This window comes from Capricornis sumatraensis, chromosome 4, assembly GCF_032405125.1.
Source record: "Capricornis sumatraensis isolate serow.1 chromosome 4, serow.2, whole genome shotgun sequence".
In the NCBI taxonomy this organism is placed as follows: domain Eukaryota; kingdom Metazoa; phylum Chordata; class Mammalia; order Artiodactyla; family Bovidae; genus Capricornis; species Capricornis sumatraensis.
Window position 1 is genome coordinate 148064253 of NC_091072.1, and position 26834 is coordinate 148091086.

At 54.0% G+C, this 26834-nt stretch overlaps 2 protein-coding genes across 2 annotated transcripts in view; one reads left to right on the forward strand and one right to left on the reverse strand.

Moving 5' to 3' along the window:
* Positions 1 to 26834, forward strand: part of TNFRSF1A (TNF receptor superfamily member 1A) — a 144679-nt gene that overhangs the window by 12740 nt on the left and 105105 nt on the right. The gene's annotated exons all lie outside the window — the stretch shown is intronic.
* Positions 94 to 16977, reverse strand: PLEKHG6 (pleckstrin homology and RhoGEF domain containing G6). Its single transcript, XM_068970936.1, has 16 exons — positions 16893 to 16977; positions 15383 to 15588; positions 14065 to 14220; positions 12635 to 12799; positions 12097 to 12192; positions 11809 to 11859; positions 11403 to 11552; positions 10443 to 10553; positions 10194 to 10343; positions 9861 to 9998; positions 9498 to 9617; positions 8338 to 8470; positions 8114 to 8229; positions 2058 to 2203; positions 676 to 1374; positions 94 to 221 (listed from the first exon to the last, which is right to left on the reverse strand). The coding sequence occupies exons 2-16, from the start codon at positions 15518 to 15520 to the stop codon at positions 212 to 214; spliced, it is 2379 nt and encodes a 792-aa protein (XP_068827037.1). The 5' UTR covers positions 15521 to 15588; positions 16893 to 16977; the 3' UTR covers positions 94 to 211.

The window sequence follows — 26834 nt, forward strand, 5'->3', positions numbered from 1 at the left end:
GGACGGTGGTTTTCACGCACAGCTTTATGTGGGGCTTCGGGGTATCTGTGACACATAAAGGTACAGTTCTTGATCCCCAAAGTCCTCTGAGCAGGAGGGGCCAGATGCCTGGGGAAATGTCCTTGAGGTAGAGTCCCAGGGTGGAGGTGGTGACCAGCATTCATCAGAAGAGATTTCCTCCTGGAGAAATGCTAAGGGTCTTTCGTGTTCCTCACACCTCTCTGAAAGGGAAAGAAGCAGGTATCAGGTAGACATGGGTGAAGAGTGAAGCTAAAGGCCCCTCCCTGCCATGACGCCACCACCCTCATTCCTGCCCTCCTGTATTTTTTGCCTTTGAGCAATGGCTGTCATGTCTAAGTCATGTCCACTCTGTGACCTCATGGACTGTAGCCCACCAGGCTACTCTATCCATGGGGTTTTCCAGGCAAGAATACTGGAGCGGGTTGCCATTTCCTTTTGCAGGGGATCTTCCCGACCCAGGGATCAAATTTGTGTCTCCTGCATTGGCAGGTGGATTCTTTACTGCTGATCCACCTGGGAAGCTCTCCTATGTTGACCCATCTCACCACCACCCCACCCCACCCCCCACCCGACCACCACCTCTTGCATCCCCGCTGGTTCCACACCGGCCTTTCCCTCCACTCTGGCCCAAGCCAGCTTCCGTTCTGCACTTACGATGTGGACAGGGGTGTGTCCAGGTGTACAACATGAGACCCTCGCATCCTCTGCAGTTGGACCCGAGTCAGCTTCCGAGGCCTGCTGTCTCCAGGCTCGGGGACGCCTTCGATCCTTTGACTGGCCAGTTCCTCGCGGATCTCTCGGAGCATATCCTCGGGCCGGAGGGGGTGAGGGGAGGGGGTGTAGTCAGGTCCCTGGAAGAGAGACCCCTCTTCTTCTTCGTCCCCTGAGGACTCCCAGGGGCTTTCCTCAGAAGAGTCAGCGTGGGCTGGGGAGGGGCACAGCTGCCCCCGGAGCTGGGTCCTCTGCAAGGCTTCCGCCACCACGTTCTCGCCCGCTGAGGTCCGGTCTTCTTCCTCAGACCAGGTCGGTGGGTCTACCCTGGGAAGACTGCCTGCTTTCCGGACACCTTCCTCTGGCAGTACAGGGGCGCTTCGGCGTTGGGGAGCCTGGGGGTCAGAAGGCTGGGGACGCAGAGGGACATCTCGGAGTTCCAGGGTGGAGAAGGTGAGGCGAGGGTCCCGCCGAAGGGCCCTCAAGCGTAGACGGCTCAGCGAGGAGTGGGACTCTTCAGGAGAGCCTGGGATGAGAGTGCCGTAGCCAGGGTCCGAGGTATCATCTGGCACCGAGGGGGCATCTTCATCCATGTCTTCTGTCACTACCAGATGGGGGATGACGGTCGAGGACGCGCAAACACTACAGTTAATAGCAAGTGGTCAGAGTCAGATGCTGAGGGGTCAAGTTCAAGTCCAGGGAATCTCCCTTGATCTCTCCATCCAGAAATGACCCCTCCTTCAAACTTATTTTGGTCTCACTGTTGGCACTTCATTGATTGTTTTTCTCATCTCACTGGCTAGACCACAAGCTCCTTTAAGCCATTTTAGCCCCTATGTTCGGGTCCAGAAACTTGTTATCAAGTATTTGCTCTTTGCTAAGCTCTGCTGAGTTCTCCCCCAAACCCCACCCCCACCCCCCGCCCATGGATGGAGTCTTTTTTTTCTCTGTAACAAACCATGATGCTCAGCAACTGTGTTATTTTGGGTGAAGCTCTCACATTATCTGTACAGATTTGAACTAGCTGGGTTCCTACAGCCCTGACATTCTGCAAAACCCCTGGCCTGGGGAGCCTATCTCTCTCGAGGAGTTTGCTCCTCTCCTGTCTGTTTCCTTTACCCTGCGCCCACCCAAGGCTGGCTAACCCAAAGGCAGTCCTTTACAGGGCTGGTGCCAAACTGTAGTCTGGGTTCCTCAACCAGGTCCCACCCCCGCCACCACCCCCAGCCAAAGTTGTCATTCCTAGCCTCATAGGTTCCCCTTCCTTTCCTCCCAGCCTGCAGCCCCCCGACCCTGGGAGAACTTGTACTCTCTGTGGTTCTTACCTGCCCTCCGTGCTGTTCTGAGAGCCCTCCTGGGAAGGCGTGGAGGGCCTGGTGCTCGGGGACCCCCCATCTTGGTTCCGATAGAGGGCCAAGAGCTCCCTCTTCTGTTGGATATACTCCTCTGCCTTCAGCTTCTGCAGGGTGGCCTGGAGTGCGGAAACATTAAGAGCTCTCCTTTACTGAGCACCTGTTGTATGCCAGCTACCATGCTAAGTGCTTTACAAATATTATCTTACTTCATCTTCTCCACGACCCTATGAAGCAGATTTTTTTGCTCCTACATTACTCCCAGAACTTCCCTGGTGGCTCAGTGGTAAAGAACCCACCTGCCAATGCAGGAGACTCGGGTTCGATCCCTGGGCCGGGAAGATCCCTTGGAGAAGGAAATGGGAGCCCATCCCAGTATTCTTGCCTGGAGAATCCCATAGACAGAGAGGCCTGGCAGGCTACAGTCCATGGGGTTACAAAAGAGTTGGACATGACTTAGGACTAAACTACAACAACTTTACTCCTGAGAAACAGAGACTCTGAGGTTAAGTAACTACCAAGGTCATGCCTTGGGAAAGTGGGATGGAGCCAAGATTTGAGCTCTTTTTTTTTTTTTTTCAATTTATTTATTTTAGTTGGAGGCTAATTACTTTACAATATTGTAGTGGTTTTTGCCATACATTGATATGAATCAGCCATGGGTTTACAATGTGTTCCCCACCCTGAACCCTCTTCCCACCTCCCTGCCCATCCCATCCATCTGGGTCATCCCAGTGCACCAGCCATGCAATCTTTAAACTATATAAACAGTAATCGCTAACATACACAGTGTTTCAAGGCCTACTTAGCTGTCTTTCTCTAGTCTAACCCACCTTGTTCTCTCTATATACATTTCTGCCCTCAGTTTGGAAGCTGGTGAAAAAATCCTAGGGAAATTGTGCCATGACCTGGAGGCCTGTGGCCACAGGACACAAAATTATCTTTACTTTTTCCTTTTGTCTCCTTGGCCATCAATGAATCATGTCCAGTCTTTCCACATAGTATCTGTTGCACTTGTCATTTCTTCTCCATTCTTGTTCACATCTATGGGCTTATGGACTCATAATTAGATTACTACAATAACTATCTAACTGGTTTCCATATATCCATCTCTCTTGGACTCAAAAGCTTCTGGCAGCAATATAAAAGATTACATTCATAAAAGTAACGTTTAGTCAAGTAATATCTCCATTCACAAACCTTGACTGGTTTCCTTCTGTTTATTAACATCCAAATGCTATTGCTGCTAATGCTAAGTCGCTTCAGTCGTGTCTGACTCTGTGCAACCCCATAGACGGCGGCCCACCAGGCTCCCCCGTCCCTGGGATTCTCCAGGCAAGAACACTGGAGTGGGCTGCCATTTCCTTCTCCAATGCATGAAAGTGAAAAGTGAAAGTGAAGTCGCTCAGTTGTGTCCGACTAGTATCGACCCCATGGACTGCAGCCTCCTCTGTCCATGGGATTTTCCAGGCAAGAGTACTGGAGTGGAAGATTTGAGCTCTTGAGCTGGTCCTGGGGGTAGGTGGGGGAACAGAAGTGCCCTTTCCCAAGCTGTACCATTCTTCCTGCCTCTCATGCCCCCTTGGCAAGCCCTCTCTCTTGTTTGCTTTTTTCCTTCAAGAAGCCCTTCCTGATTGGTGGTGATAGTGGCATAATTGCTCTGAATGATGCTGGATCTTCAGGTTACTCTTCCTCCTACGTGCAGGATGGGCAGGGGTATGCTTTGTCCTGGGCTGAGGACTCTGCTGTCCCTCAGAGATGAGAGCAACATCGTTCCAAGAGGAATGGAAAGAGGATATACCACATTTTGTCCTCCTTAGCATTTTCCTACGGGCACCATCAGAATAAAAGAGTGATGTCTGAGACGTTGTTCATAAAGCCCTCCTACATGCATATGGATATTGGATACACCACCTGGCAGGGTGGAAGCATGGATGTTAGCCCATTTTACAGATGAGAAAACAAGACTTAGAAAGATGAGTGGAGTTGAACCAGGCCACACAGGTAGAAAGAAGCCTTTGTGAGTCCTAATTCAATAACTGCACTATTTTTCAAGGGCAGCCGTAAAGGGTCAAGAATGATCCAAGGACAACTTTTCTCTTGGCGGCAGGGAAAGGCGGCAGCGGAACCCTTGGAGAGGCTAAAGGCGGAGGTTTAGCAAAAAGTCTGTGGTGGCGGCGGCTGCAGGCAGCGCTGGTACCGGCACAGATTGAAATGGCCGTATCACTGTGGAAATATCGAAGGACTGACTTCATGCTGGTGGTTCCAGCCTGAGCCTCACGCCTTCCTTCTCCAAGGGCCAACAGCTGAGAGATAAACGACCATACCCCCAAGCTCTACTCTGATTGGTTGACGCCCATTAAAAAATTTGAATATGCTCCAGCCCCACCCCACGCAGACTTAAAGTACATGAACCCGCAACTCTTAGGCACCAGGACCTTCCCAAAGCCTCTCTAGAAACACAGCGAGGTAAAGGGGAGCTGGGTCTGTACGAGAGACAAGTTGGAGAAACGGATGAACAGAGACAGGAAAATGACCTCAGGCTCCTATTTCCAATTTTCCCGCCCTGGCTTCCTAGTCACTGTCTCCTGCGAGGATTCTCAGCAGTCTCACAAGACTTGGTATGTTGGCCAGAGCCAGGCTGATGGTTCCTGGCGGCAGGAGACCACCACACCAGGCCAGGTCCTGTGACCTGAGTGTGGTGAGGGAAACGAGGTGGGAGGAGCTGGTCTTGGGGTCAGGGCAGCGCTGGGGCAGCCTGCTTGATGTTTGGGACCCAGGGATCCAAACTATATCTCTTGCATCTCCTGCATTGGCAGGTGGATTCTCTACCACTGATTCACCTGGGAAGCCCCACCCTAGCCCTAACCCAACATTACGAAATGATCCCCAAAAAGTCTAGTTAATAACCATCACCGTATGTTGTTACAAACATTTTTTTTTCCTTGAGAAAAGGACTTTTTAGGATCTGCTCTCTTAGCAACTTTCATAGTTCATACTTATCTCTCATCTGAACTCCAGTCTGTTTCCATTTTTCCACAAACCCCCCAAAGCCCTTAAGAGATCTCTGGGCTTTACAGGTGGCTCAGTGGTAAAGAATCCACCTGCCAGTGCAGAAGATGCAAGAGATGTGGGTTCCATCTCTGGGTGGGGAAGATCCCCTAGAGAAGGAAATGGGGGCCCATCCCAGTACTCTTGCCTGGAAAATCCCATGGACAGAGGAGCCTGGCAGGCTACAGTCCCTGGGGTCGCAAAGAGAGTCGGACACGACTGAGCTCACTTGCACTGCTAAGAGATCTCTACTGGGCTGTCCCCTACGACTTCATTTCCAAAGGCTTCTGTTTAAAACTAAACCTCACTACCCCAGCCCTGCCCCACCCAGGAAGCAGCAACTAAACAAACAGGTTTCCCTTTCTGTAGTCTTTGCCAAGGCAGCTTTTCACACAGGAACCTTGCAAGCAAGTCATCCATTGTCCTTGTGGATCTGAGTTACCACGAGCTGCCACCACATTGCCTGCTTAATCTGAATGGTTTCTTTGAATCTTCCCTGTGAGACAAGGACTGTTATTATTTAAGTCCATTTTGCAGGTGAAGAAATGGAAGATCAGCCTCATAACTCCCCAAAGGTCACCCAGTCAGCAAGAGGCAGAGCTGGGGTCTGAACCATGCATTCAATATAGGCTTCTCTTAGTCTCCCTAAGGCTCACCTGTCTCTCTCTTCTTTAGCTGCTTTCTTCTTTTTCGCACCATGTCCCTAAGGCCATGGCACTCAACCTCAATGTTTCATACCTAAACTAGTACGGTAAATCTCCTGCCACCAGTCTCTCCCTCTCCCAGCCCACCTATCACATGGCCACCTAACAATTCAAGATCAGACAGATTTCACCGTGGCCCTCCCTTGCTGAAGAATCTATGGCAACTCTTGTGTCAACCTGCTAACTAAATTCAGACTCATCCAGTCCACACTCTTCTGCAGGCCCTGGGGTCCCTGTAGAACTTGGCCTGTCATCACTGGCTCCACACTAAACCCTTCCCTCCTGACTCAGAAAGCATGCTTACTGTCCCCCACAAATAAATCCAGCCCAAATTCTCCCTTGAGTCTTCTGCCTGGGGTCTTCCCATCCTTAAAGTCCAACTCAAATCTTCCCTCTTCTTAAAAAAAAAAAAAGGTTTATTTATTTATTTGGCTGAGTCAGGTCTTAGTTGCAGCATGAAGGATTTTTATTGTGTCATTCGAAATCTTTCACTGTGGCACTCGGGCTCAGTTACCCTGTAGCATGTGAGATCTTAATTCCCAGATCAGGGATTGAACCCACAACCCTCGCATTACAAGGTGACTCCTCAACCACTGGACCACCAGGGAAGTCTGCTTCCCTCTTCTTCAGCCATTCTTCTCCCATAGTGGGTTGAATAGTGGGCCCAGACAGATAGGTCTAGGTCCTGGCTCCCAGAACCTGTGAATGTGGATGACCTTGTTCGGAAGAAGGGTTTCTGCAGATGTGCACAGATTCTAAGTGAAGGATCTCAAGATGAGGTCATCCTGGATTTGGGGCTAATGAGCAGTGTCTAAGAGACAAGAGGGGGATACTGGGACACAGAGACACACAGAGAGCTGGACCATGTGAAGACAGAGGCAGAGAGTGGAGTGATGCTGCCAAAGGTTAGGGAACACTTGGAGCCCCTATGAGCTAGAGGAGGCATTGAAGGATGCCCCCTAGAGCCCTGGAGAGGACACCTTGATTTTCAACTTCCAGCCTCCAGAACTGTGACGGAATACACTTCTGTCATTTCAAGGCACCAAGTGGTAACCAACACAGCTGCGTTTGGGGAACTTCGTTGGTGGTCGAGTGGCTAAGACTCTATGCTCCCAATGCAGGGGGCATCTGGGTTCAATCCCTGGTCAGGGAACTAGAACTCACATGCTGCAACTAACTAAAGATTCCCCATGCCACAACTAAGAACTGGCACAACCAAACAACCAACCAACCAACTAAATAGATAAATATTTTAAAAACTATAGCTCCATTTGGGTCTCACTGCTTTAGAACTCCTCTAGTTTTTGTTGCAGGAATCTGCCCAGGGTCACTCGCTGGGTTAACATTTTCACGGGCTCTATGTCATTTACAGGACAAAGTTCAAGTGCCCCGAGCATGGCATCTGGAGACCATGTGATCTGGCAGGGCACTGCTGCCCTTGTGCTGGATGCCCTGGTAACACCACCCACTAGGTTGGTGATGGTCTTAACACACACGACTGCTTCCGATTTCCGACCTTCACACACTCTGCTCTCCATCTGGGATGTCTTTCCCACCCACCTCGTTCCCCCAACGTGCCCCAAGAGATCCACCAACTGGGCTCAGACAGTAGCTCCTTTTGAAGCCTTCTCATCATCCCTACCCTCTGCACGGTCCCTGCCCCAAACAACCCCCAGACAGAGTGAGCCACACTGCTCTGTCCCTTCCACATGCTTCTGTCGCGTGTATACTCATTTGTTTAGATAGGCTGTAGCGTGTATTCCGTGAGGGCAGAAATGTCATTTTATACTTTTCTGATTCCCCAGCCCCTTGCCTTTCATATGCAGCAGGTGCCCTGTCTGCTGACTAGAAGCCCAAGTTCAGCAGTTAATTGTTTCACAGCCTCGAAACCTTCAGGGAAGTGTGTCTTGGCTGGCCCAGAGATGGGCACCCAAGCTGGCCAACAGCTTTCTTCTAGGCTCTTTTTTCTTTTATACTTTTTTTTTCCGGCCGTGTCCCATGGCTTGTGGGATTTTAGTTCCCAGACCAGGGACTGAACCCATGCTCTTGGCAGTGAAAGTGCAGAGTCCTATCCACCGGACCACCAGGAAACTCCTTCTTCTGTGCTCTTAAGGATGGTCAAGGCTGTGTCTTCCTCTGAGAGCACACCAGAGGGGCAGAAGTTCTGTTCTGAAGCTGAGTGCGTCTCCCCTAGCTTCTCTCTCCTCTCCTTGATCCTCCCCTCTTGTGTCGAGCTCCAGGGCCCTCCCCAGCCCCACGCCCAGCATCACATACCTGGGCCTGCTGGGTCTTCTCCAGCCACCGGGCCCGGTCGGCAGTGCTGGGACAGTGCACGGTGAGGGCGCTGGAGACACACTGGAATTCAGCGAGGTAGATCAGCAGGAAGCTGCCTGGGGGCGGGAAAAGGTCTGCTTCCAGGGCTGGACCTTATCTGATCCCCATCCCACCTCTGCTGCTGTGGCCAATGGGAAGGGAGACAGACTAGAGGAGAGACTTACTGGGATCACGGAGTGGCCGGCACACAAGCTTCTCCAGCATGAGGGGCGGGCGGATAACCTTGGCTTTGTCCGCCTTGCGAGGGGGCTTGGTCACCAGGAGCACATCAGAGAACAGGAACAGGTACACATCCAGCTAAGGGCGTGCAAGGAGAGAGACAAGGGTCAGCTGGAGCAGGGGTGGAGAGAGAGGGGTCAGGCATGGGTGTGCGGGCAACACAGAGCAGCGGGAACTGAGAGCTGGGAGCCCCTCCTTGTGGGCACGTCTCTTTACAGGAAAGAAAGTGGCTGACTTGGGTCACAGCAACCAGCAGAGCAAGGCCAGAACCATCTCCTCTTCCCAACACACACAGAGACACATGGACACACTCACAGAGATAGACACACACAGAGAAACATATGGACACACACACACATAGAATACAGACATAGACACACACAGAGACACAGAGAGAGACATATGGACACACAGATATAGACACACGCAAAGATACACACAGAGACAACAGACACACATACAGACACACAGACACACACAGAGACATATGGACACGCAGACACACACACAGACACACACACAGACACACACAAAGACACACACACAAAGACACACACAGACACATAGACACGCATAGACATAGACACACACAGACACACAGAGAAAGACATATGGACACACACAGATATAGACACACACAAAGATACAGAGACAATGGACACACACACAGACATAGACACACATATAGACACACAGACACACACAGAGACATATGGACACGCAGACACACACACATACACAGTCACACAGACACAAATACACAGACACAGAGACACACACAAAGACACACACAGACGCAGAGACACATAGACACACACACAGACATAGACACACACAGACACACAGAGAGAGACATATGGACACACACAGACATAAACACACACACAGACACACACACAAAGATACACACAGAGATATACATGGACACACATACAGACACAGACACACACACAGAATACAGACACACACACACACACACACACACACACACACACACACACACACACAGAGCCCCCTCCTCCCATTTCCAGCCTCTGATCCAGCCTGGCTCCAGGGCCTCTCCCTTCTTCCTCTTCCCTTCCCTCCCATCCTCCCCGCTCCTCACCTTCCCTTCACGTCCCTCCTTCACACGCGCGGGCCCCTCGAGCAGCAGCTGCCTGGTGTGCTCCGGAGCGACCCCCAGCATGGGGGCCATCAGGTCCAGGGTGGAGAATGGTCGCAGGTTCTGAGGGTGCAGAGAGCAGAGCGGGCATGGAAACCCCGCCCCTTGGAGGAGTGCCTCGGGTTCACCGCGCTAAGCCCGCCCCGGGACCCGCCCCCCACCCCACCCCCACCCCCCAGCACCGCCCCCCTCGCCCCCCCCCACCTCGAGGAACGATGGCTACACACAGAGCCCTTGGCACCTCTGCCCCTCTCCCTCCCGGCCTGGGGGCCTTACTTTCAAGAAGCCCGCTTCCCTCTCTCTCACCTTCTCCACCTCCTCGCTAGAGGGCTCCAGCACCTCGTAGGGCCCGATGCGCCGGGCTGCAGCCACCAAGCTCTCCTGCTCTTCGCCCTGGCGCACCTGCTTGTTGATGTGCCGCAGGAATGACTCCATCGCTGCGATCTGGGGGAGCAGGAGCGGAAGGATGCGGAGAAAGACGGCTCGGCTCCTCGCCGGTTCATCCCACCCACTGAGGACATCAGCGCCACACGGGCACGTACGCACGAGGAAGACCTCAAGGGTTCCCGGAGCTGCGCCCCCACACACCAGCCCCCGACAGCCCCCTCCTCCCGCAGGGGTCAGTCCTGACGGTCCTACCATGGCGGTCAGGGCCTCCTGGGCCTGGGGCTTGGGGGTCCTCTTGAGCACAGCCTGGAGCAGCAGCGGGTACTTGGTGATGCGCTGGTGGGGCTTGATGAGCAGGTCTCCCAGCATCTGCCTCCCTGAGCGCTTGTGCTTCTCACACCACTGCCAGGGAAGGGGGGCAGGGGTGAGGGACTGTAGGCTACCTTCCTGCCTTGGACCAAGGTCCACCGCGTCCCCCTTCCCCAGCGACTCCTCTCCCACCTGAACGAAGATGTGGAAGAGAGCGTTGTGGTCCTGCTGCTCCCGGGCGTAGGCCATGGTCTGCCTCACTCGCAGGCAGTATAGGACGTAGGGCTGGAAACGCTGGCTGCACTGGAGGGACAAGTGTGGGGACGGGGAGCGGGCAGGGGAAGGTGGGATGAGATACCGGCTCCAGCCCCACACAACACGCAGAGCAGCCTGGCCTAGACCCTTCCTCCAGTGCCTGCCAATCCAGACTCTCCTCCACTTCCAGCCCCTCTCCCTGGACTCCAGGGAGGGGTTGAGGTCCTGAGGGGTTGACCCGCTGCCACCCTTTGAGCTCCATCCTCAGCCCCTGCCATGCCCCGCTGCTCTGGATTTCACCCACCATCAATAATTCAGCAGATGGTTGTGAGGGCGCTGTAGATCCCATTTCAGCCCAGCTGGGGAGTGGCGACCTGAGGCTTGCCCAGAGTCCTGCCCTGGAGAAGGGGGCCACGGAAGGCCCCCAGGAGACTGTGCCCCGCCTCTCTACCCCAACCCAACCATGCAAGGCCATGCTTCCCTGGGTGGGGAATTGGGCGGAGGTTGGATCCCCAGCCTCTTGCTTGCCAGTGCCCTGTGGTCTTTCATATCCCCTCCCGCCAGGTTCCCAAGGGACAAGTCACTAAGGCCCCCATCTTGTTTCCTGATGCTTGTCCCTGAATCTCTGTCCCGGACATCAGATTTCATGATGTGTGTAGCCCTTCCCTGAGACAGTTGCCTCTGGGATGTTCAGAAGCCCAAAAAGCCCTGGAAACAGAGGTCATACTGGTGAAATGAAGGCAGGAGATGAACTGGTATTTGGCGGTAAGGGCAGTGTCTTTGGACTCGCTTGAATCACAGCAGGATTCTGGCGGCAAGGTCTTGGCCTGTGGACAGGACCCCTCGGGGCCCTCCCAGTTCCACCCCATCTGGAAGCGGCCCTTGTCCCCTCCTCACCGTCAGGAAACCGTCCTGGAGGCTGACCGGGTCCAGAGGCTGGCCTGAGGCTCGTGTCTCCTCTAGGGTGGGCCCCAGCACCTCTTCCCAGAAGCTCCGGTGGGCTCGAATCAGGCTGGGGACGTTTCCAAACAGAGTCTCAGCTGACACCTGGGGGAGGGGGTGGCACTCAGCCATGTGTCTGGGCAGGTGACCCGCGGGCTGCATGGGCCACGGACAGGCAGGCCAGCTGAGCCTGGGTTGGGGGGCTGGAGCAAGAGGCTGAGTGGGAAGGGCGGAAGGTGGTGTCCTAGTAGATGGGGCAGCAGCATTCAGTTCTCTGTGACCTTGTCCCCCGCTCCCAGACCCTGGGCTCAGTCCACCCACACCAATCTGTCCCCCCGCCCCACACCGAGTGCCCACTCACTTCCGTCAGCAGACCCACGCGCTGCAAGTTCAGCAAACCCGCAGCTAGGAGCTGGATGCAGGGAAAGAGAGGGTCTTAGTGCCTGGTCTCCTCCTCTCGGACCCCAGCCTCACCCTTCACAGCATTCCCACCCCCATCTTCAGTACCGCAAACCTCTCTCCCAAGACCCTGGGCAGCGGGCTCTAGGTATCCTGCCCCTCCCTCTCCAACAACCCTGCCTTGTCCTGGTCTGGATGATGGGGGATGATGCCAGGGCTGGGGCTGCTGGGTGGGTGGGGGCTGGCTCACATCCGTCATGATCTTGAGCTTTCGCACGTAGATAAGCTCCGTAGTCAGTAGCTCCCACAGGGCCTCCTGCTGGTGGCAGAGCTCCCGGCTCATCTCCTGGGTGGGGATGGGGCTGGTGAACGATGACAAGACCAGCTGCTGCCATCTGCTAAATGCTACCGGATCTGCATCCTAGACAGCCTTTAACCTTCTCCATCTTCCAGTGTGGAGGGGGTGTTTGTCATCCTCATGTCATGAGGCGACCGAGGCACAGAGAGGCTTGTTGTCTTATCCAAGGTCTCACTAGTACGTGGCGGGGCCTCACTAGTACAAGGCTGGGCCTTGCTAGTACCCAGTGGGGCCTCACTAGTACCCAGTGGGGTCTCACTAGTACCTGGCGGGGCCTCACTAATACATGGTCGGGCCTGGATCTGAAGCTTCAGTGACATGGCTCCAAGTGCTGTCCCCGCGGACTCCACTTCCCATGGCCTTTCCCTCCTCCGGGTCAGAGGTAAGGGGGGTGTGTTGTGTGTCTCGAACCCCACGCGGACAGGCTCACCTTGTGCCCAGGCACCAGCTCCTTCCAGGACTTCTCGATGGCCACGCTGTTCTCGCTGCCCTCCCCGATCTCCCAGTGCTGCCGGTCCTCCCGCGGCAGGCGGGGCATCCCAAACATGCTGAAGGTATGCAGCCTCACCTGCAGCTCGTGGGCCTTGGTGACTTCCTGGGGGCACCAAGCGGGGATTCGTCCTGGCACCCGGACCACCCGGCCAATGAAGGGCTGCGTGCGTGCATGCATGCGTGTATGTGAGAGAGCTCATTTTTAGGAGGGTTGATAAGGAGTCTGGGGCCCTTGAGGAGAAAGGAGTCTAGAGCCCTCGAGAAGGAGAAAGGGGTCTGGGGGTCTCAAGGAGAAAAGGACAAACTTTTTACATTGTTTTGTCTTAGTCAATATAACAGTGTATCTTGCTTGAGGGCATGTTTCCCCTTAACAAGAACCTTCTGACTAATCTTGATATCTTAAGACATATATTGCGGGAGTGAGTCTGGTGAAAGTGAAAGTGAAGTTGCTCAGCCGTGTCCGACTCTTTGCGACCCCATGGACTATAGCCTACCAGGCTCCTCTGTCCATGGTATTTTCTGGGCAAGAATACTGGAGTGGGTTGCCATTTCCTTCTCCAGGAGATCTTCCCAACCCAGGGATTGAAGCCAGGTCTCCCGCATTGTAGGCAGATGCTTTACCGTCTGAGCCACCAGGGAAGTCCATTAGTTATAACCTTGTTAGTTTAAGATGTATGTTGTGGGAGTGGGCCTGGTAAAACTCTATAGGGCCCTGATAAGACTAGGGAGGGGGACACTCTCCATCCCCCTTCTGATGTCTGTGTCAGAAGCTTTCTCTGTCCCCTTTCACTTTAATAAAACTCTGCTACACAAAAGCTCTTGAGTGATCAAGCCTGGTCCCTGGTCCTGAAGCTAAATCTTCAGAGATCATGAATCTGACATCATTCACTGTAAGTTATCATATGCGTGTGTGTGTGTGTGTGTGTGAATGGGAGGTGGCAAGCAGCCCTGAGCATGATTGGGGACATGCAGACCTGGCAGGGGCGGGGAGGACCAACCCTGGCTGGGATTACAGGGCTCGGCACAAGGCTGGAACCTGTATGGAGAGGTGCCTTGTCTGCAGGGAGGTCCCTGACTCCGGGCTCCCTAGTCAGAAAGACAGCTTCCAGGTCTCTCCTGAGTCAGACCCCTTCAGAGGGACCTTCAGGAGGGGGCCCGAAGGCGGCTTAGGGAACCAGCGGTCCCAGGAATATTTGGACACCTGCCTGTAAAGCGGACATTCTTATGAGACAGCCTGGCTGGGAGATGCTCCCTTGAGAGGATCTCTAGACAGAGCTGCACTTGGCTTCTTGGAGGGGCTCTGGTGTTCTCAGCTCTGATCTCAGCTCAGGCTGGGAGCTCAGTGATGTGAAGAGAGGGACCTCTCACCTTGAGTTTGGGGGAGTGAGGTGTCCCGACCCCAAAGGGACTCCCGTGTGTCTTCTCGGGCTCTGGTTCTCGAAGCCTCAGGGGAGACAGGCGTCGGGCCGGGCCAGAACCCGAGGTGAAGGGGACGTAGCCCTGGAGGAGTCGGCGGCTGGGATCCTGGAGGAAGAGCAGGGGTAGCTCTGGGCGTGCCCCCTTTCCGCAGAGGTCCCAGAGAGGCAGAGAGGGGCCCGGCTTAGCTCTGAACAGCGTCTCCTACACCTGCCTGCAAGTTGGGCTGGTTCACCGCTCCCCTAAAACCAGTTTAGTGTGAGCCGCTCTGGCCCTGAGTCACAGTGGCCGCTGCCAGGAAGGCTGCCTAGATGGGCAGGAGCCAGTCGGGTAGGGCAGAGGGGCCGGGGGTACAAGCAGCCTCGTGCAGAGCAGGCGCAGAGGCACGTATGTGACTGGGCTCTGCGTGTGCCCCGGTGTCCCCAGCTCCCGTGTGCTCCCTACACTCTGGCCGTGTATGTGCACAGGGCCCGGTGCACACGCACTCTGCAACCCACGCACGTGGGGGTGAGGGCACACACATGTGTGCCCTCCCATCCCGTTGGGAGTGGCTGCCCTTCTGTGGAAGAAGTTGAGGCTTGGGCTAGCAGTCCCTCCTGGGCAGGCCTGGTCACATTCCTTGACCTGCCTGTGGCCTCACCCCATAGACTTCCTAGTCTCCCTTCCCGCCCTCGGTGGTGTCCCATGGCCAAACCCTCTTCCAGTCAGACGAGGGATATCCCCAGCTGGAAACAGAATTGACCTCAGGGTGGAGGGAGGCTGAGGGAAAGGCCTCTGGGCCTCCACGCCCCTTTCCTTGGTCAGCGCTGGAGGCCAGCCAGGGGGGTGGAGCCAGGCAGGCCCCCACACCCCTCCCCACCTGTAGAGTAGGGACACCTTGAACCTTTGCTCTTTCTCCAGGCCTGACTCAGAGAAAGGCAGGTCTCAAGGAGCCGGTCACAAGCTCTTCCCTAGTAAAGGCGGGAGTCTGGGAGACACCGAATCCTGGGTTTGGTGACCTCCCACCCCTAGCTCCGTGCCTCTGACAGCACCGAGGGCCTGGCCCCTCCTGGCTCTCTGCCTCACCTGCTCCTTCTGTCTGGGGTGAGTGTGGAGTCCCACGACCCTGGCCCCACACAACCGTCCTCTCCCTCACAATCCAGGAGAGAAGGCGGGGGTGTGGGCTCGGAAGAGTGCCATCAAGGCCTGGCAAGGGGACAGAGACTTGAAAGCCCGGGTGTCCTCCCGCCTGCCCCTCCCAGATCACCTTTGGGGCACGGCCTGGACTCACCAGCAAAAGACCTCCTCGGGGAGAGACATTGCCTGGAGGACTCGCGACCGAGGCCCGATACCTGCCTCCATAGGTCTCAATGCGGGAGGCCACCAGCCCTTGGAGGGGACTCTTATTGGGAGGACCCAAGGCCTGCATCCCTTCTCTCCTGGGTCACCTGCAAAGGCTCATCACTCCACTGTGCAGCGAAAAGGGACCCCCTGAGGCTGCAGAGAGAATATAAGGATCAAAGGGTCAGCCTTGGTTAGTGGAGGGTGCTAGGCTGGAGACAGAGGGGGAGGGGGAGGGGAAGAAGAAGAAGGGAAGGGGAGAGCCCAGTTTGCCTGTTGGGAGAGTACAGTGGCCTCATCAAGGACTTGGTGGGGTTGGGTACACCCCCACATGCTGGGCAGAAAGCCCCTTGGAACCATACCCCCTCATTCACATGTGCACACTTGGGATACCAGTTCCTGCACTGGCTTCAAAGGATGCTGACATCCTAAAGAGTAGGAGCAAGGGTCACAGGTCCCTGCTTCCTGGGTGCCCCCAGGTGAGGGGAATGCCCCTAGCAACACCCTTCCCTCCCCAATACACAGGAGTGGGGGTGTGGATGGGAAGTTGCCGGGGTGGGGGAGGTGGGCAGGGGTGGTGAAGACATCCCGATCTGCCACCTCTTTTTGCACAGCCCACAAGCTAAGAATGGCTCTTTTACATGTTTAATTAGTTGGAAAAGTCAAAAGAAGAATAAATTTAAAAAGTAAATAAAATCATGAAGAAGAAGAATAGTTAACAACACAGGAAGATTATATTCAATTCAAATTTCCATGTCCTAAGAAAGCACTATGGGCTCAAAGACACGGTCCGTGCTTGGCCAGTTGTGACTTCCTCCCTGCTAGCTATGACAGCGACTGCAGCAGCTTCAAAGTCTGAAATATTTACTCTCTGGCAACCCATTCCAGTATCCTTGCCTGGAGAATTCCATGGATAGAGGAACCTGGCAGGCTACATACAGTCCATGGGGTCGCAAAGAGTGGGACACGACTGAGTAACACACACCCACCCCCTAAAGGAACGCCCCACCCCTTACCTAGACCCTGAGGCCATGGGCAGGTCTTAGACCGCTGGCCTTGGAGATGAGCAGAGAGGGAGCGGGCTCTGTCTAGTTTCGCCAGCCTCTGGAGCTCCTCGGTGAGGCTGGGAGACACGCGGGGGGCTCCCTCCCCTCCCCCTAAAGCTCGGTAGAGGCCTCCCGGCTCTCTGGGTGGGCGGGGCTTGGAGAGGAGAGACCGCCCAAGCAAGTGCTGGTGTGCCTCCAGGTGGGCCCCGGAACCCCGCTCCGCCTCCCCTTACCTTTCCTCTGATTTGTGAGCAGGGGAGAGCAGCGTTCCTTGCCTCCCAATAACCCCTCCCTCCTTGGGCTCCGAGTCCCTCTCCCCGCAGCCTCGGGTCCTTTCTGAGCTTTGACCCGCTTCCCTTCCTCTGGGCCCCGCGCCCCCCGCCTCCCGTCCCGCCCCGCCCTCCCGCCTCTCACCTGTGCCCGCAGGTGTCCCGGCGCCCGCTGCCCGCGCCGCCAGCCCCGCGGTCTCCGACGACGACTCCCCCGGCGATGCGCGCCCCGCGGCCCGGCCGGGTCTGGGACCGAGCGGCCCGCAGGACCCGGGCTGCGCGGAGCCGGGCCGAGAGTGCGGGGGCGGGGCGGGGGCGGGGCGGGGGCGGGGCGGGGGCGGGGCGGCGGGCTGGCTCCTCCCTCTCCCGGGGGCATCCGACCCGCCGCGCAGCGGGCGCCCTCGGTCCCTGGGCACCGGGCGGCTCTGCCTCGCTCCACAGGGCTCCCTCCTCTCTTCCCCTCGTCCCTGAAGTCGCCACCCGCCCCCCAGTCCGGCCTGTCACCCTCGCGCGCTGCCCTCCGGGTCGGCGGTCGTAACGACCGAGTGACCCGCTGCAGGTGCCCACCTCACTTTCCGCGTCGGTGAGTGGCCGGCTAGCCCCGTTCCCCGGCCTCGGCCTCGGGCTCGTCTTCCTCCTTTAACCAGGCAGGAGAGCAGGACCGGCAGCAGAAGGGGCCTCGCGGATCAGGGACCCCCGGGGCACTGCCCCCTTCTGGAAGCGAAGTCCAAAGTGTGACCCTTATCTATGCTTGTCGGCTCCAGCCATCTGGTGGAAGGTTGGACTTCACCTTTGCTCCGGGGATGGCGCCTGATGCCAGGCTGAGGCTGGCCCAACACTTCTCCCACTAACCAAGTCTGGGGGTGGGCGGACCCCACTCTTAACTGGCAAACAGCCACACTCCCGCCTTCAGGAGGGCTTCTGAGCACCTGCGGCCACTAATAAAACAGACACTGTTCAAGGAGGGCACATTTCACATTCCCAAGTCAGGACACAAAGTCTGACAGAAACACTGGATATCAAGAATCAGGAGTGCCCATAGACGTGGGGTCACTGTCATCTCACACTCGGGGAGCCGAAGACCCGAGGGTGGCGGGGGGGCAGGTCTGAATGCAATGGCCCCAGCCCTCCACCGTGTCCTGTGGTCTTCCTCCTGTGAGTCAGCTGTGCGGTGATATATGGACACTTTCTCTGCTTTCAAAAGCTCGCTCTCTCATTGTATCGCTGGCATACTGAACCCAGCAGTGATCTCAGGTGTTCCAGTCCTTGCTGACTGTGACGGCTCTGTTTGATGTGGAAGAGGGATCTTTATCCTTTGATACTTTCTAATTTCGTCCACCTTCCTCCTATTTGCCCTCCAAGTATTCTCTTGTTCTGAGCTTGCTGTGATGTGATTGCTCTTGTAGTTCAGAAGAGCTGTTGGCACCTCTAGCTGTATACATCCTTACCTCCTGCTTCCTGCTTTCCAGTTGATTAGGACCAGTTTTAGGGAGAGCAGTAGGATGGGGCAGGAACTGGGATGGAGAGAAGCCGTTTTCCCATTCGTGCGTGTGTGTGCATGTGAAAGATGGAGAGAGAGACCCAGAGATAACAAGACTAGCCATGAGGGAAAGACAGCCAGTAAACAGGAGGTGGTGATTACGGGCAGTATTAAATGACACCCCAGACACTGCTGGTGCCAAGGATGCCCTCCCAGTTCTCCAGAAAGGAAGTGGAGGGAGTAAGAATGGAATTGAAATTGAGAGACCAGAGGCAAGCCCGGACTCACAGGCTCTGGGGAGAGCTGGCTGGACTGGCCCAGTGGACGTGAGGGTGTTAACCCTTTCACTTCCCTCTAGGCTGAGATCCAATCTCCACCAGCCACTGCCCCAGGGCCTGTCCTCCACCCCTCTGGGAGGCAAGGTTCCCAGGGAAAGCTGGAGTCTAGAAGCTGGAGGAGTGGCCGGCAGGAGTGTGTGGGCTGGGAGGTGGGACTCCTGAGTTCTATTTGTTCTACTCTGGCCTCCTTAGGTGGTTCATCTCACAGTCTCCCTGTCCTTCGGTGCTGTGGAGAAAAGACCCCTGCCTGTGATAGGCTGAGAGGGGAACACGACTCAGGGAGCTGAATGAGGCCTTAAGACTTGCGAGATTGGCGGGTTGGCCTCTACTGAGTGGAGCTGGGGTGGGTGTGGGGACACCTGGAAAGTGTCTTTCTTCCTGGCAGACCCCTGCCTTCCCTCAGACCCCTCCCTCTTTTTTTTTTGGCTGTACCACACAGCTTTCAGCATCTCAGTTCCCCGACCAGGGATTGAAGCTGCACCCTCAGCAGTGAAAGCGCAGAGTCCTAACTGCTGGACCACCGAAGAAGTCCCCCCGCTTGAGTCCCATTTCTCCTCTGAGCCTCGGTTTCTGCCCCAGTGTAGATGACCCCATCAAGTCCCCAGCTGGACCCCGCAGCTAACGAGGTGTCATCTATCCAGGAGCGGAGCTCTGAGGACCAAAAGTGTCTGTCCAGTACAGCATGAGAGTAACTTCTGGGGCTGGCGTAGGGAACCGCAAGTCCCTCTTGCCTTTCCTCACAGGTGGGAAGGTCAGGGAGATTGCCCTGATCCCTGAACTCTGCCCAGCCCACACCTCTCAGGGCGGGGTGGGGGCCATCTGGGTTAATGAGGTGCTGGCAGGCACTGGCAGCCAGGCAGCTGATCGGAGGTGTGTCCTTCTCTAGGCAGAGCTGGGAAGGGTGAGGTTGGGCGGGGGAGCTGAGGGTTCCAGCTGGGAGGCACCAAGTCACGTGAGACAGATAAAACCAGGAGGCCAGGCCAAGGGGCACAGCTGATGGCGCCTTAGATGGGAACTGGCACCTCCCTCCCTATGCCACTTACTGGCAGTGTTCTCTGTGCCAAGGTGCGAGGGGCATATAGAATACGCATTCCTAGTATAAGTATCCATATTGAACAGTACAGGCTTCCCGGTACTACCCTATAGTTCGGCTGGTAAAGAATCTGCCTGCAATGCAGGAGATCCTGGTTCGATTCCTGGGTTGGGAAGATCCCCTGGAGAAGGGAATGGCAACCCGCTCCAGTATTCTTGCCTGGAGAATCTCATGGACAGAGGAGCCTGGAGGACTACAGTCCATGGGATTGCAAAGAGTCGGACATGACTTAGCGACTGAACCACCACCACCCGCTCCAGTGTTCTTGGGCTTTCCCTAGTGGCTCAGGCAGTAAGAATCTGCCTGCCATGCAGGGGACCTGGGTCCAATCCCTGGGCTGGGGTGATCCCCTGGAGAAGGGCATGGCAACCCACTCCAGTATTCTGACCTGGAGAATCCCCACGGACAGAGGAGCCTGGCAGGCTACAGTTCATGGGGTCGCAAAGAGTTGGACATGACTGAGCGACTAAGCACAGCACAGCAGCATTCCTATTAGGGAGATAGCCCCTGACTTTCAGGAGATTACAAAAGAACGGGGAGCCACACAGACTAGTGGGGAACATTGGTATGTAAGTTACATGTAAGGAATGAACCAAGAGCTGTGGGAGGGACTAATAACTACATAGGGCAGCCAGGGAAGGCTTTGTAGAGGAGGTGAATGTTGTGCTGGGGCTTTGAAGATAACTAGGAGCTTGCTAGGTAGAGTAGGAGGGAAGGACAGTTCTGGAGGAGGGAATGGCATGAACGAAGACAAAGTATTTAGAAAGGAAGGGGAAGGGACTTCCCTGGGGGTCCAGTGGTTAAGAATCCTCCTTCCAAGGGGATGCTGATCCAGATTACATGACTAAGGTCCCACATGTCTTTGGGCAACTCAGCCCTTGCACCACAACCAGAGTGCCCTTGAGCTGCGATGAAGACTCAGCACAGACAGAAAAAAAAAAAAAAAGAGAGAGAAAGTGGGGAAGGGCAGGACTCCCAAAGGCCTCCTGAGAGTCTGCCCTGACGGCCTCCTGGGGACATCGCCCCCTCCCAGCTGCTGATTTCTGAGTGGTGGCTTGAGAGGACTAGCTTCTTCCTGGTGTTCCAAGACCTCAAATGTATGGTCCCGGGTATGCTTCCTGCCTTTCACCTGCTGCTGCTCTTCTCTGTCCCTGGACCGTCCGCTTCCTCTGAATCTACATCAGCTTCCCTGGCTCCATGAACTTGCTCAAGCACATCCCCCTGACCAGCATAGATATTGCTTTTGACCCCTTGTCCCCCATCTCCACTTCCACTTCTTTCAATATCCTGCTTCCTTCAGTACACTTTCCTGACAGTTTCTCAGCCAGAGCAATCACTTTCTTTCCTGCTTTCAATGCCTTGGCCACCAAGCTCCTTTGAAAAGCACCACCTAATCTTGCTGCTGTGGGCATAGGTGCCCACGGCCCTCACTGGACTCCTGCCTCCTTGGGGGCTGGGACACCCTAGCACAGGGGCTGGTGCAGGCCTAGGATCGCCGTCTGTGGAGGTGAATGGCCTTGACTTACTAAAGGACCCAGATAGAATGAACTTGTAGGTGGAAAGTCATATCTCTGCTCCTGCCGAAGTAACCACCTTTGTTTTTTAAATACTTGGAATGCTTCCCTAAATTCGTTGGGGCATTCCTGGTTCATTAGTGAAGCTTCAGCGTTTCCTCAGTGGCGCTCATCTAAAGGCTCCTGGCTCCTTAAGACAACCACCACACATAGGTTTTACCTCACACACCAATTCTGATGGATTAATAGTGGAGTCTTCTGGAATATTTTGTCCAGCGCTTCCCTGGTGGCTCAGTGGTAAAGAATCCTCATGCTAATACAGGAGACACGGGTTCGATCCCTGGGTTGGGAGGATCCCCTGGAGAAGGAAATGGCAAACCACTCCAGTATTCTTGCCTGGAAAATTCCATGGCCAGAGGAGGCTGGTGGGCTACAGTCCATGGGGTCGCAGAGTTGGACACATCTGAGCCAAGCACGCAGCAAGCACCTCTCCCCAGAGGGCCCTGGTCTCCCCTAGTGGCAATCTTTGGAAGTGCAGTTAGATTTCACCTGGTCTGCAGGGCCAGGAGTGGCCAGGCCCCCAAGCCCTGGCCTTTCTCAGTGAGATGGCAGCTGTGTGGTCTCACAACTCCGTGCAGGAAGGCTGCCTAACGTCCTCGGCAGATGGTCCTCCCTGCTGCCCGATGACCGCCAGCAAGGCTGTTGCCCAGGTTGTCCCTTTGTTCCCGCAGCTCTGATCTGTGACAACCCCTTCCTCCAAGTAGTCATTTGATTTCCTCCCTCAGGTCTGGACTGACAGTGGGTGTCTACCTGCTCAGCCCGAGTGACTCAGAAGCACACAGAATGAAGAATTTTAAGGCTCTGGGTCAGTCTTTGAAGAAGTGTTCAAAGTGAGAGTAGCTCACAACCCCCAACCTCGGTCAGCTTCTATAAGCACTATAGCCCTTGTTACGAGTCCAGGCTCACAGCCAGCTCTTCCTCGTGAAATACACAAAATATATGAGTATTTTGAGGTTCATTTGCCCAGAGAGATTGACTGTCAGCCCATCTCATTATGACGCATCTTGCCCAGCCTGGGAAGGTGGGCAGCTCTTTCACTCCTAAAGCAGATGCTAGCACAACAGTCCTAAATCATTATTTATAATTTGATTTGACAACCCTGAATTTCAGGAAGTTCTTTCTCATCTCTGACCCAAATACCTCCTGCTCGAGCTTAAAGTAATTTCCTCATGTTCAGGGGAATATCTGTCTCTGTATCATGGGCCCCTTTTGGGATAATTGAACTACAATTTGGGTCACAGTTCGTGGCTTCCCAGGTGTCACTAGTGTTAAAGAATCCAGCTGCTAATGCAGGAGACTTAAAACACACTGGTTTGATCCCTGGGTTGGGAAGATCCTCTGGAGAAGGAAATGGCAACCCACTCCAGTATTCTTGCCTGGAGAATTCCACGGACAGAAGAGCCTGGCGGGCTACAGGCCATAAAGTCACAAAGAATTGGACACGACTGAAGCGACTTAGCAAGCACACTTGGGTCATTGTAGCAGCATCCTGAAGCCTTGGACCCACTCCCCATCCTTCAGAGACTTAGATTCTCAGTTTGGGGTCACATGGGCAGCCCCTAGGTCTCAAGAACCATCCTATGTGCCTGGCACTGTGTTCAGTGGAGACCAGTTTGCTCTCTTCCCTGCATAACCCAGTGGAGCGGGGCTGCCTGTATTAGCCCACTTGATAGATACAAAAACGAGACCCAGAGGTAAAGCCAATTGGCCAAGGACATGAAGCCAGTATGTGGAACAGCACATGGAACATCCAACAAGGCTTCAGGGCGGGCACTGGTCCAAGCACTAGCCTCACAGGAGATCTCTGTGAGCATTCTGGAGAGATGTCTTCTCTGACCTCGCCCCCGTTTCATCCCCATTTTATGCTCGTCCCACGTGGCACTTGTGGTAAAGAACCTGTCTGCCAATGCAGGAGGCTTAAGAGACATGGACTTGATCCTGGGTCAGGAGGACCCCCTGGAGGAGGAAATGGCATCCCACTCCAGTGTTCTTGCTTGGACAGTCCCATGGACAGAGACTTGTGGGCTGCAGTCCATGGGGTTGCAGAGAATTGGACACGACTGGACACATAAGCGTTATGTTCATCTCTACCCTGATTCTGCATTGATCCTTTGCATCTCCCTAGATGACCTTCAGTTGTGGCCTCATGTGTTCCTTACAGTCTTTGTTCAAAGGCAGGCCCTTCACAAGGGCTTTTGGGGCAGGTGAATTTGACTTCTCCAAGTCTCCATCCTTGTATGTAAAATGAGGCTAATAATACTAATTTTGGGGTCATTATGATAATAACAGCTAACTTTTTATTAGAGCAATTACTAGGTGCAGGCATAATTTAGCACTTGACGTGTGTCATTTCATTTAATCCTCACCAAAACCCTTCGAGTTAGATATTAACCTCATTATAACAGATGAGGAAACAGGCTCAGAGAGGTTACATAACATGCTTACGAGGACAAAGTTAGCAAGAGGAGAAGCCAGGATTTGAACTCAAGTTGTATGGCCCCAAAGCTTGCACCTCTCACCTCTTCCCTGTAGAAAATCAATGGGTTACTTGTGGGTAAGCCTGTCATGAGATGGTGAAGGACAGGGAAGCCTGGCATGCTGCAGTCCATGGGGTTGCAAAAGGTCGGGCATGACTTAGCGACTGAACTGAACTTAACTGAAAGCCTGCCCTGGGGCTAGGAAACCAGAGGAAACTGCCTGCCTTGTTTCCATCTGAAAGGTTGTCTCAGCATTCAAAGAGACAGAAGTCTCCTTTCTGAAGCCTTAAGAAGTGATGCTGGCCTTTGCTCAGGGCTGTCCTGAAGCACAGAGCCCTGCAGCTCACCACCAGCACTGCTTCCTTAAAAAAAAAAAGCATCTTCACAGGATTTTGCTGTCGGTCTAGGGGTTAAGACTCCACACTTCCACTGCTGGGGAAATGGGTTCAATCCCTGGTTGGGGAACTAAGATCCCGCGTGCTGAGAGGCACAGCCAAAAATCATCTTCTTATATCACCCCATCCCCCAAATATCACTCCTCACATCTGTTCAGCCTCTCTGCTCTGTCTCCTCGAAAGCCCTCTTCCTGATCATCCGTCCTGGAGCTGCATCCTCTTGCTGTTATAAAGCCACTTGCCCTGGTCCTCTGGCAGATTTTTCTGGGAAGCCACTGTGCTCAAAAGCAGGTAGTCAACTCCCATGAGGATGGAAGATGCTTGTCTTGGTATCCGGACTCTGGGCGCATCCAAGGCTGATGGGAAACCCTAACGGGCTGAAGGGCCAACCAAGAGGGGATTTAGAGAACTACCTTCCTCATGGGCCTCTGTCCCATCTTCCTTTTCCTTCCCCTCCTCCAGTCCCCGGCGGAGGGATGAATGGGGAGTTATTTGATCCTCCTGACTCATCCAGTTCTGCACATTCTGCACAATTCAGATTGATTCCCACCCAGCCATCAGACCCCTCCAGTCCCCGCGCCCTCTCCCACCTTTGGTTCCTGTTGTTTTTGCCACCTCCGCCTCTCACCCTGCCCTCGCTGTTACCAGACTTTCCATGGTGGGTGTGCATCTCCTTAACTAGGCTGTGTGCTCCTTCAGAGAGGCAGCAACAGCACAGTCGTCTAGCTCAGGTGTGGAGTTAGGCAGCCTTGGTTTGAATCCTAATTCTGACACTTTGGCTATGTGGCCTGGGCAAGTTATTTAATCTCTGTGTCTCTGAATCTTCACAACGGAAGCATCTATCTCATATGATTGTATGAGGACCAACTGAAAGTGTTGAAAAAGCGAAAGTGTAAGTCGCTCAGTCGTGTCTGACTCTGTGACCCCATGCCCTGTAGCCCACCAGGCTCCTCTGTCCCTGGGGATTCTCCAGGCAAGAATACTGGAGTGGGCTGCCATTCCCTGCCCCTAGGGGGTCTTTCCAACCCAGGGATCGAACCCAGATCTCCTGCACTGCAGGCGGATTCTTTACCATCTGAGTCACCAGGGACCAAGTGAGTTAATATTAAAAAGCACTTAGAATGTGACCTGACATTGTATGCTCAATACAAATTTATAATATAAATAAGATGCAGCAATGAACAAATAATTAATTACTGTTGGAATAATTAGGCTTCAGAGCAAATTAACAACAAAAGAGAAGATACTACAATACTAGTAAGTGGCATTCTTGCAAAATATGTATTTAATGATTGTTGTTAAAGGCATTCTTTACAGGAGAATCACATCATGGTGCTGTTAAAAGTTAATCTAACAAGGACACAGTAGGAATAAACAAATGAGCTGAGAAATAACTGATGATTGACCAACAGGAGATGATCCAGCAAGCAGGAGCCATGTATCCAAATTTAAAAAAGAGGAAAAAAATGATTTTCCATTATCCAGTAATTTAGGGGCCAAAGTTAATGAAAAAATTTTCTATAAGTCATTTAATGTTTGTAAAAATATGAAACACTGAAATGCCTCTGATACAGGTCCCTTTAATTTAAAGACCTCAAGTAATAGCTCAGTTGGTAAAGAAGCCACTTGCAATGCAGGAGACTTTGGTTCGATTCCTGGGTCACGCAGATCCTCTGGAGAAGGGGTACGCTCCCCACACGAGCATTCTTGGGCTTCCCTTGGGGCTCAGCTAGTAAACAATCCACCTGCAATGCAGGAGACCTCGGTTTGATTCCTGGGTAGGGAAGGGCCGCTGGAGAAGGGAAAGGCTATCCACGCCAGTATTCTGGCCTGGAGAATTCCATGGACTCTATAGTCCATGGGGTCACAAAGAGTCGGACACGACTGAGTGACTTTCAGTTTTACTTTCTTTTGCATTCAGCTGTTGAAAGTAAATGTGAAACTTCACACTTCCTCCTCCTGGAAGTCGTGTAAATATGCAGAGGAGAACAGCCCCAGACAACACGGCTGAGGGTACCTGCCGAGCTCTCCAAGGCTGAGAACAGCCAGGCCGCAGGTGTGCCTCAGAGCAGAAAGCGTCCATTGCCCAGATGCTCTTTAAGAATCATGAATGTTTTTAAGATAGATGGATAAGGCATGGTGCTGCGCCACCAGTTCGTCACCTGCATCTTGTAAAGTATCATCACCCTTAGGATTTCGCCTGTTTTGTGCTGAGGTCTTCACCCTCAGGAATCAGGCATTCTTGGACAATGGGGGGCAAATGGAAATGAATAGCATCATGGGGCTTTCCCAGTGGTCCAGTGGTGAAGATCCTGTGCTTCCTCGGCAGGGGATTTGGGTTTGATTGGTCCAAGGAGTCCTGTCTGCCTCAAGGTGTGGCTGCTCTGTGATATATCCAACTCTAGAACACCCAAATAGGGCCCAGGTATGTTTTTATTTATTATTATTTATCACTGCTTTATGGACTCATTTTCTATTAAATCCTCAAAAAATTTTTTATTGCAGTATGTGCTGTAGTTAGTCACTCAGTCGTGTCTTTCTCTTTGCAACCCCATGGACTGTAGCCCACCAGGCTCCTCAGTCCATGGGATTCTCCAAGCAAGAATACTGGAGTGGGTTGCCGTGCCCTCCTCCAGGGGGTCTTCCCGACCCAGGGATGGGACCTGCATCTCTTACGTCTCCTGCATTGGCAGGTGGGTTCTTTACTACTAGCGGCACCTGGGAAGCCCC

Bases quoted from the DNA above. Each gene is read 5' to 3' on its own strand.
- PLEKHG6 (XM_068970936.1), bottom strand. From the start codon at position 15,520: ATGCAGGCCTTGGGTCCTCCCAATAAGAGTCCCCTCCAAGGGCTGGTG. The intron at 12,800-14,064 runs GTGAGAGGTCCC...TGGTGCCCCCAG, and splicing joins CTCACTCCCCCAAACTCAAG to GAAGTCACCAAGGCCCACGA. The intron at 10,554-11,402 runs GTGAGGAGGGGA...TTGTCCCTCCAG, and splicing joins TCCAGGACGGTTTCCTGACG to TGCAGCCAGCGTTTCCAGCC.